Source organism: Accipiter gentilis, chromosome 18 (genome assembly GCF_929443795.1).
Source record: "Accipiter gentilis chromosome 18, bAccGen1.1, whole genome shotgun sequence".
Taxonomy (NCBI): domain Eukaryota; kingdom Metazoa; phylum Chordata; class Aves; order Accipitriformes; family Accipitridae; genus Astur; species Astur gentilis.
The window spans coordinates 505,406-516,388 of record NC_064897.1 but is presented as its reverse complement, the minus strand read 5'-3'; the positions used below and the strand labels follow the sequence as shown (position 1 = coordinate 516,388).

The window sequence follows — 10,983 nt, the reverse complement described above, 5'->3', positions numbered from 1 at the left end:
GGAAAGTGCAGCTACCTGCCTCAATCTTATATATGATGGGAGCTGAGGTCTGCCTAGGGCTGCTTGGTCTTCAGTAGGAGAGAAGAGGAAGAACAAAGCTCTCCACATGCTCTGTTTAGATATGCCATTTGCCAACACTGGCACTCTGGTCTTTCATGCGTACTTCGGCTTCAACTGTCTCAAGTATTTGTGACCATTCCCTGCATGCGTTTGGCTTGTGGTGTCTCTGGTATCTTCTTTGCAACTGTGCCTGGAACTCAGATGAATAGGCATAGTCCCAAAGAGAAAACTACAGGAGGAAGTAATTTCAGCTGCACCCTGCTATTACAGCTCAAGCTGAGATCTCGACCTTTAAATTTGTGTATAATGATGGAGCCAAATAGCAGCTGCCATGGCTCTGCAGTATGTTGGTAGAGGTACGAGAAGTAAGAAAGTACTCTTCACAAAGTGGAATCTATGTCCAGGGGGAAAATTACATAGGCGCATAAAGTCTGGCAAGTTAAATATGAAAACACCATAAGGCTATAGAAAACATTGTTTGAGAAACAATTTCCAAAAGATATTAAAGCTACCAATGTTGTTATTCTTTTTTTCGAACTGCAGAAGGAACAGGAAGCCTGCTAGAGAGGCGCAAGGTCATGAGGAGATGAGAGATTGAAAGGGAGTTCAGAGGTCAGTTTGAAGCAAACCAAAATTAATTTCTGCATCTGGCTACAGGTACGAGGAACTTGGGGATGTTTCTCTACACTGTAATCCCTCCTTGTGGGGGATGCATGCCACAGTCTCTTGTGCGTCACATGTCCATGGAATACATGTCAGGAGTGAATGAACAGACAGATAATGGGAGCCGATGGGCTGCATCCGTGAGCAGTGTGGGAGCTGGCCGATGTCATTGTGAGGCCTCTCTTTGTCATGCTTGAAAGGTTATAGAGATCGGGGGAAGTGGAGGGAAGCAAAAGTCACTCCTGTCTTGCTTATCTTCAAGACATGCAAGGAAGAGAATCCAGGGAACTATAGGCCGGTCAGTGTAACCTTGAACACTGGGAAGGTGATGGAGCAAATCCTCCTGGAAGTCATTTGCAAATGTATTAAGGACAAGAAGGTGATTAGGAGTAACCGGCATGGGTTTACAAAGGGGAAATCACACCTGGCCAAACTGATAGCCTTCTATGAGGAAATGACCAGCTCAGTGGACAGGGGAAGAGCATCAGATATTGTTTATTGCAACTTTAGTAAGGCTTTTGACACAGTCTCCATAACAGCCTTGTAGATGTACTGATGAAATGTGGACTACATAAACGCAGTGAGGTGTACTGAAAACTGGCTGAACTTCTGGACTTGAAGGATTGTAATGAGTGACACAAAGGCCAGGTGGAGAGAGTAACTAGTGGTATACTCTAAGGGTCTGTGCTGGGGCCGGTACTGTTTAATTTAATGACCTTGATGATGGTGGGATGGAGGCAACCTCGACAAGTTTGCAGATGATGCAAAACCGGGAGGAGTGGTTGATACACAAGGTGGTTGAGCTGCCTTTCAGAGCGACCTCAACAAGGTAGAGAAACGAGCCAACAGGAATCTCATGAAGTTCAACAAAGAGAGATGCAACTGGTGAGGGATAACTCCATGCACCTGCGGGCAAGGAGTTGACCAGGAGCCAGCAGTGTGCGCTTTTGGCAAAGAAGGTCCGCAGCCTGCTGGGCTGTCTTATGTCACGCATTACCTGCAGGGTCAAGGGAAGCAATCCTTCCCCTCTGCTCAGTGCTGGTGAAACACGTCTGGGGTGCTGTGCCCAGTCCTGGGCTCCCCAGTTGGCTCAGGGGTTAGTGCTTGCATGTGCTGTTCTGGAGCACTGCTGCACTATCTCTGAGCTTGCTCAGCGAGCAACTTCCATTGTGGCTGTAGCTAACAGCACCGGTAATGTTAGAAGAACGCTTCTCTGTTATGAAGTCATATGCCACCGTTCTCAAATAGCACTATCACTGGGTGCAAGCTAATCCTGTCAAAGGGTTACTGTCTGAGAAAATAACAGCTCCTGCTAGTGGGTTTTTTTTACAATTGATGAAGCTACTGAGCAAGCTCACTTAACTGAAATTGAGCATGCCTGGTTTTTTGGAACCTGTTACAGCTCTATCTTAATTCATTCAATAAATTTCCTATTCTGTCTAAATGTAATAGCATTACTGACCATTTTCCGCTAATCTTAGACTACTGCTTATTGTATTTAGGGAGAATGAAGCTGAATTGAAGCTTAATGATGTCGCCATGACTGGCTATGTGATTTTCTGTTTGTGGCCATTACTTACATACCTAATTGGTTCTCTCTGTTGCAAGTAACAGACAGTCTGTATAATTTTTTCTGGATAACTTCAGCGAGATGCCAAACTTCAGCGAGATGCCATCACATCTATGCCTGCTTTCTGCACAGTGATTTGGGAATCAACAGCTATAAAAACTGCCATATCGTTTCTCCCCACAATCTGTTTATTTTTTGCAGAAACTTGCTGATATCATCCTCTGACTCTTTGCTGTGGCTTGCTTTTAATTCGTCTTACCCCATGGAGTGTCTATCCAGCACTACATACCCAATGCGAGTGGGTATTTTCACTGTTCTTTCCTTTTTTTTCTGGAGAAAACTTGGTTTTAAAAAACATGTAAGTGAAATTGGGTATTGCGGGGTTCACTCTGGAAAGGTGAAGTTGTGATTAAGTACAAAGGATGCAATTAAGAGGCAGGTGCCTTAAGCCTCCTCTCTCTATAGCTGCAGTATCTTATGGCTTGGTCTAATATACCCATTACAATGTTCTCATCTCGCCTCAAATATTCACTCATGCTTGGTCTGCCATTCTCTCTGGGGTCAGAAGGAGGAGCTCTAAAACTGTTGCTAAAATGCTAAATACTAATTTTCCCTAAATACTGCGGGAATTAGCAGGTGGATTCATCCGTGCTTGGCACCGCTCTGCTCTTCCATGCCTAACAGGCCGATTAGTGACCCACTGAGTGTTGGTATTGTTAAACTTACCTCTTCTACTCTTGATGGTAATGTAAATCTGGAGAAAATGGAGATCTTCAGCTGTTTTCTGGTGGGTCCTCAAAATACTCTTAGGCTGCTTGTGATCAGTGATATTGTTTAAGACCCCCAGCAGCTACCTGGGTATGCAACAGCACTTTGCTGGACCTTTTTCCTCTCTACTTTTGTTATTGAATTTGTAGCAAATTTACACACCCCCTCCACTGTTTTTCTGTTCATATGTCCACACACTTACTTGAAGGGATGTCACTAAACTCAAGAGTACTTGGTTCATTCTTCTAAAGACAACTGGGACTGGTGCAATCAATTCTTCCACGGCTGATCAGGGCATTGTTGCTGTGTTTCTACTTGATGTACCATAAACGTAGCTTTTGAATAGTTTAATGGCACAAGGTAGTTGAAGTTGCGCTAAAATTACGCAACAAAGACAAGCAATGATAAGACAAAGAAAGAAGGGAAGGTATACCACAGAGTACTTTCGTTTAGCCTGTGAAGCTAGATTTGGATGTTCATGACACATTCTGGCCAATCTCAGCTGTCCAAGATTCTCCAGCCCAGCCCCAGTCTTGATGCCTCTAGCACTGGGTCCCATGCTAAAAGCTGCAACTCTCTCCTTTGCTTCCCCAGCAGTGCCTGCCTTAAACCCAGAAAGCTATTTTTAATGCATAGAACTGCAGGAATGATAGTGGAACTGGCCATGAGAAGGCACAGCTGTTGCTTTAAAATGGCTATGAAAGGGACCATCCAAAGCATCTTGCTTGGTTTAAGGTAAAAAAACATCTCTAACCAGTCTCTGATGTAAATCTGTACTTAAGCATGTTCTGAGGGACATCAAAGAATTACATTCTCGATCTGTTTTAGTTAATAACAGAGGTAGATGTAGGTTATGTTTCTCTTACAGGTTTCCTTCTTCAGGGATGAGTGTGAGAGCCACCTTGTGTTTTCTGTCACTGCTGGGTGAGATTGTGCAAATGTGAGGATCAAGAAGCCAACACAACGCACAAAAAGGGAGGGCGGTGGGAAGGCATTGAGGACAGAGAATCCACCTCATCTCCTCTGAACACAGGGCCACTAGGTTTGGGTCTTCTTCCCAGCAACCCTAGGGATGTGCAGTATGTGCAGGTAGGCTCACAGGCACTTGTTATTTTCCTTTTAAGACTGGTTCAAAGAGCTCACGAGACTGGAAGGAGAAGTTTCTCCCTCTACTTGGGGTTATGTCAGCTGAATGCTGTTGGTGATTGTAGTTCCCCTTTCTACACTGTGGGAACACTCAATCACAATTCCCCTTTTCCTAGGGGTCCTCTTGTTTGGGAGTATTGTGAATTGATCAAATATTCAAATTCTAAATTGACTCTTATTCCTGTTTTCTACAGCCTCAGCCGCTGCCTGTTCAACAGTTCAGCTTCTCTCCTCTCCACAGCCTAGGAGCTGGGTTTGTTGGTTCCCTGCGCTCCACAGGAGGCCAGCTTAGGAGAGCACAGCCTGGTTGTCAAGGCAAAGAGTGTATTTAACAGCAAGCATGAGCTCTGGCAACCAAAGTCACAGGCACCCAGGTGATCACCCTTCCCGGTCCTTTTGGGCAGGTGATCAGTGAGTGCCTGGGTATCAGGGATCATTTGGCTTCTCTTTTGCAGTTCTATTCTTGCAACATTTTAGGCAAAACGGAATCCTTAGTCTGTGCCTCTGTTTCTATTGCTCTCTGTTCTCCCTCTTCTCCCCTTTTGCTCAGCATGTGTATTTGCTAATAGTTAGATGATCCCTTTGCACCTTCTTTCCTATAATTTTCTGCTTATTTGCAGGTCTGTCTAGCTTCATAGGCTAAACCCGCTAATTGCCTACGCATAAGCTGTATCAATTAAATCACAGAAGGAAAACAAAAGAAAGGAAAGTCCTATTCGCATCCTTAGTTTATATTCTACTTTGCAAACAACATCCGCAATATATACACCCACAGTTTTCCTGTAAACATCTGATTGCCTCTGGCTAAGACAGTTGTTTGTAGTGGTTGTACTAAGATGTAGGCCTGGAGGTTTGAGAAGAAGTCATAATCTGATAATTATACAGTTCTAATATAATTATGTAAAAGCAATTCTAATTGCTTTCCGTGTAAACTGAGAAAGTAACGTTTCATCTTCTGATGTCATTAAATGCATGCCCCTAAAGAATTTGTACAGCTTATTTCTTGCTATTTATTATCACTACTTGAACTGTCATGAAGATCTGATGAAGTTCTATAATAATATCACTCAACAGTGTACATTTTTTCCTATTAGGAATTATTTGCCAGGTTTCAGGTACTTCTGAGTATCTGCTGTTACAATTTGAAAAGTAGAGGATTGCAGGAACTGGTGATGCTTGTTTGGCTTCATGTCAGTTGCCTTCACGTACAATTAATGTTGTCCCATCACCCAGTCATCGAATTATCTGGTTTTGGTTGTTTCCATTGTTTGCTGTCTGTGGTTTTGCTACCAAGGAAAATATCAGTGAAGCACATTTACAGTCACGTAGGTCAGGAAACCCCTTTGCTCAGTGCAGGGTGCACCGGTACCCCTTAGGGGCACCAAGAGTAGATGTGAGCATGTGTTTGTCCAGCAGCATCAGATTGGTTGAAGTCCTCGCACAGCGGAGTACTCTTTGTACTACATTTTATCCTTTTTGTGCTTGGAACAAGGGAAACTTGCTATCATTTAAATGGTTAGCCTTTACCTTATGCAGTAAGGTGTCTCTGTATGTTTTACAATTTTTGTTTGGACTGAGTTTTTTGTTTTGTTCTGTTTTCTTTGCATGCACTGCTTAGCTAGGCTTTTAAATTTAGCAAGCAAGGTTGTGAAACTTATATGCAGTATTTTGCAAATCATGTATTGTCAGAAAATATGCATGAGCACGTTTCTTGCTGTGTTGAAGAAATTCTTGTGGCACGTGAGTGTCTAACCTTGTCACACAGTCCTTGTCACGCTCTCGGAGGGTCTCAGCATCTGCCCGTTTCTGCATTGGTATGGGAAGGAAAAGCATTATGTCCCTTGATGACTCTGCTTTGAGCAGTGGAGTTGGACAAATGATCTCCAGAGGTGCCTTCCAACCCCAACCCTTCTGTGGTTCTGTGACTAGATGGGACCTGATCTGAGGCCTGGAGAGCAACATCAATGAAAGGGCTGGGAATAGCTTCAGGTGCTTTCCAGAGAGCTTCCCCAGTGTTGGCATCTTATGAGTCTGTCTGTAGTACTGTGGTGCTTGGAAGGATTTGGGCAGGGGAGAGGGGTCGGGGAAGCTACAGAGCAATAGGCCTGACATTTGTTGTAGGCAACTGAGTAGAAACTGCACTAAACCCTAAGCTTAGTGGCTGTATGGATAAAGGCGGTATTTTATGAATGTGTTGACATGTCTTCTGTAAGGGAAGGTCAGCTGCCATCAAGCGCAGGGACAAGGGGGAACTCTATCATAAAATGAGGGACACTTCAATTTGGCAAAGTCATTCAATGAAGTATCTGGCATAAGAGGGAGTACTCCCAAACAAATGAGTAAATTAATTGGTTGAAAGAGTGTATGTTCAAAGGAGCATTCAGTGTAGAAGTCTTGGGGTGGGAAGAGGCAGGTCTATGAAACTCTCAGCTCAGTTCTCATGGCAGCCACCCAAGCCGTGTGAGCACTGGGAATTCTTAGCAAAGGAGTAAAAAACAAAACAGCAAACAGTTTCCTGCCACAGTATAAAGCTTAATGTGTAGCAGTAATGGAGTTTCAATTTCCTTCTGCTTTTGTTTTTCTTTTTTTTTCTGATTCATTTCTAATTAGATGGGTTCTTCACAGCACAGCTGCATGACCCTTATATCGGCCACTGTTCGTTGAATGTATGTCGTCACATCCTCCTTGATCTGCTTGTTTTCTCCATGTGTTCAGACTCCATCTTTCACAATTTCTTTTCAGAAAAAGGAAGTGCCAGACCATAGAGTGATAGGCGCTCTCAGAGACACTGTCCTCTTGAAAATCTTGTCCAGCTGAGCAGTGACCTCTGTGGTGTCTTGAAAGCGGGGACAGGTGAGTAGTATTTGCAGTTTCTGTGCAATGGCACTTGCAATTTCAGGGGAAGGGAGAGCGCCAGATTTCCTGTGTTTGTTTTGTGAAATAAGCGGACTGGCTAATGCAGCATCTAAAATGTCCTCTTATCCGCTACAAAAGCAGAAATGTATTTCTAAATATATAGAAGTGCGATTGTAGCAGAAGTTCCTCCTCTTACTAAAAATATGCATGTAACCATGAAGCTTCCTCACTGTTAGATTAGAGCTGTGCTTTCCTGCCTTCTCTACAGCAAAGGCTCTGTCCCCTCAAGCCTGTACCTGCGTTCTCTTCTACAGCTTACCAAGCTAAAAATGATTTACAGGATTCAACCAGCAGTGGCATGGAGGGAGGGGAAAACGGGTACGTAAAAAGCAGTGTGGGTTTTTTTTGCTGCCTGTAACACTTACAGCACCTGCTGGCATTTCTCTGCAGGAGAAGAAAATGTTCTGGGATTCCAGAACTGACGATTTGTATCTCGTCTGCCTCTCCTCTGTCCCCCAAACCCCAGTGCCTAGTGGAGAGCGGTGGCTCTGTGCTGTTGCATTTGGAAACGTCCAAGTGCAGCTGACAAGTAATTTTCTGGCTACATGGGGAGTTTAGTATGTGACCCAGTCACAGTTACCAGGGGTGAATGACACATGGGATTGTGCCAGCTGGGTTCTCTGTCCTGTTCCCTGTCTGTTTGGTTACAGCTGTTTGATTAAAGATTTTGCTGTTTCCTGAAGCTCTCTGTTCTGGAGCATGGGCATTTGGATTTGGAGATGAAGCAGAGGGAGGCAGAAGGAATCATAGAATTATTTAGGTTGGAAAAGACCTTTAAGATCATTGGGTCCAACCATAAATCTAACACTGCCACATCCGCCACTAAACCATGTCACTAAGTGCCACATCTACGTGTCTTTTAAATGCCTCCAAGGATTCTGGCTCTACCACTTCCCTGGACAGCCTGTTCCAATGCTTGAGAACCCTTTCAGTGAAGAAATTTTTCCTAATTTCCAATCTAAACCTGCCCTGGCACAACTTGAGGCCGTTTCCTCTTAACCTAAATGCCACAATCCTCCTCGCTGCTTCTTCACGTGCTTTGGCGCATTGACCTTTGGGGCACCAGTGGTGGGCGAAGGAGATGCTGGTTCTGCTGTCCTTCACTTTAAGGGGAGGCAAGGGAAGAAATGCTGATGCTAATGCTGAGAATGTAGCTGGAATGACTTCTCTTTTTGTTGCTGCCTTGTTAATAATCTTTTCCTCTCCAGGAAGATAGGGTGGAGGGGGGATTGCATGTCCATCACCAGTTGATTCTACTGGCAGAGCTGAGCAGGTCACAGCCAGCGTGGTCTTTGCGTCCTGGGTTGGTGACAGTAGGGTTAGCCAGCACCATCTACCAGAGGAGGTAGAAGTGAGGACTTGGCAGGGGAGCAGGATTGGGAAGCAGCCTTGAAACTCTCATTACCTAGGCAGTTCTTGTCCTTATTGTCTGCATCTGCCTCCAAAGCTGCCTTGTCTCAATTCCCTTCCCACTGTCCCTCCATTTTGCTATGCTACAGTGCCATGAAAAATGAGCCAGGCTCTCTGTAAAGGTGAGAGGTTGATGCTGAAAGGCAGCAACTGCTGGTTCAACAGCCTGGGAGACTGAGGCTTCTTAATGGGAACTGATGACAGCACTGGTATTTTAGTATTGTGTTTGGTTTTGGGGAAGGACAGGTTGTGTATCAGGAGAAAAACCTCTCATAATCAGAAAAAGCTATCATCAGGGCATCAGTTCCACACAATGTCTGTAGACAGAGGTCCAGGAATATTCATAAGGAGCATTCCTATTTCCTTGTCCTAGAGTTTTTTGCATACATGTCTCATATCCAGAGTGACCTGAAATTCTAAAAGATGATAGATAAGGTCTCTCGTGCTGTTCCCAGAGTTTGTTGTGCACCACCATGAAGGCATGCCATTTGTGTGTCAAATGCTGTATATCCTTCCAAGTGGTAAACACAGCTTACATGGACAATATACATGGACAGAACTGAGGATCAGGTTTTGGTTTGTGATATGCAGAATGGAGAAACCTGTCCTTATTTTGTGTTTTGAAAGAGGGATCCAAAGATGGGCAGTAGTTTCTGATGTAGGGATCTGAAGGCTCTGTGACAATACAGAGAAGCCAGGAGACAGTTTCAGAAGTGACCAAAAGGCCTAATGTAAGCATGCTGCCCTGAGGTGAAGGAAGGAGAGTTCTGCTCTGCTGGGGCACTGTCCCAAGGCTCGTGGCCTGCTGCTTTGCCTGTCAGTTTCTTTTTCTTCTTTCCTCCCCTTCAGATCACAACGGTTGTCTTAGGAGAACAGGCTCGGACGGGAGCGAGACTGCCCAGGATGTCCAGCTGCCTGCCAAAGCTGACCACGGTGCTGCTGAGCCACAGGCTCGGCGCTCTGTTTATCCTCACAATTTCGTTTGTGTTCTTTGCCTCTGTCATGTTCTACTGGAGAACTGGGGAGGATGCTGAGGGCCAGCTCTACAGCTTGCCTGCTGAAGTCCGCTGTGCTCACTCTGTGCCTTCTCCACTGCATCCCACTGTCGGTGGGCCCCCTCCTTCCCCAGGGGACGTGTTTTTTGTGGAGACCTCGGAGCAAACTAACCCCACTTACCTGTTCATGTGCTCCGTGGAGTCAGCGGCCCGGACGCACCCTGAGACAAGGGTCGTGGTGCTCATGAAAGGTTTGTCAAATGGCAACGCCTCGTTACCCAACAACTGGGCGTTCTCGTTGCTGAGCTGCTTCCCCAACGTGGAAGTCCGGCCCCTGGACTTGACAGAGCTTTTCTCTGGCACACCTCTGGCAAACTGGTACTTGCAGGCTCAGCAGCGCTGGGAGCCTTATTTCTTGCCCGTCCTGTCTGACGCCTGCAGAATTACCATCATGTGGAAATTTGGTGGCATCTACCTGGATACAGACTTCATTGTGCTTAAGAACTTAAAGAACCTCACCAATGCCCTTGGTATGCAGTCTCAGGATGTACTGAACGGAGCTTTTCTGTCCTTTGAACCCAAGCATGAGTTCATGCAGCTTTGCATGCAGGACTTTGTGGATAACTACAATGGCTGGATCTGGGCACACCAGGGCCCAGAGCTCCTAACACGTGTCTTCAAGAAGTGGTGCTCCACCAGTAAAATCCAGAATCCTATGAGCTGCAAAGGCATGAATGTTCTTTCCACAGAAGCCTTTTATCCTATTCGCTGGGAGGACTGGAAGAAGTTATTTGAAGCCATCAGCTCCTCAGAGCTTCACAAGCTCCTTAAGAACACCTACGCGGTGCACGTATGGAACAAACTGAGCCATGGGACAAAGCTAGATATAACGTCCCAGGCTTTCCTGGCTCAGCTGTATTCTCAGTTCTGCCCTGCCACATATACGAAGATGAAGAAGGACTCTGAAGAGCAGTCAAGGCCTGCAATGTGACCTGTGGGCCCTTGGCTGCAGGGAAGTTCCACACCCTGAAGGAAACTGAGTGCCTTTCACCTTCTCAGAGTTGGTTTCTAGCCCATGGCGCAGGTATTCTGTGTGACAGCTCAGTGATTTTGTACCATTTCCGATATTTGCCTCAGACCCTACATGCTTCAAATATACACCAGAACCTGAGTTCAGACTCTCTTGTTGTTCTTCAGTAGCCCTTGATGCTGCAGGGAAGGGTGAACTTGTTCATCACTGCCTATCAGTTGCTCCCCTGTTGCTGTTCTCTCAATTGCTTTGCCTGCGTACCAGGCCTGAAAAGCCTCTCGTGTAGTCTCAACAGCTGTAGGAACCCTTGCCTTGCTCTCTGTAATGTTTCTAAGTATGTAAATAAATGCCAGCCAGTGCTATAGTACACGGCTTACTGGAGCTTAGGACCAAATTCCCTGCGTGGTAAAGATTCTTACAGCTGG

General features: G+C 45.4%; 1 protein-coding gene across 5 annotated transcripts in view; it reads left to right on the top strand.

Moving 5' to 3' along the window:
* Positions 1-10,699, top strand: part of LOC126047923 (lactosylceramide 4-alpha-galactosyltransferase-like) — a 31,064-nt gene extending 20,365 nt beyond the window's left edge. For 3 of the 5 annotated variants that reach the window (XM_049822228.1, XM_049822225.1, XM_049822227.1), the window contains exons 2-3: positions 6,950-7,060; positions 9,383-10,699. In XM_049822228.1, coding sequence (XP_049678185.1) covers positions 9,437-10,519 — 1,083 coding nt within the window. In that variant the 5' untranslated portion in view covers positions 6,950-7,060; positions 9,383-9,436 and the 3' untranslated portion in view covers positions 10,520-10,699. Of the gene's footprint in view, positions 1-2,662; positions 4,151-6,251; positions 7,061-9,382 lie in introns of those variants that run through there. The other 2 variants (XM_049822226.1, XM_049822224.1) reach the window with 2 other exon arrangements.
* Positions 10,700-10,983: the final 284 nt, after the last annotated feature.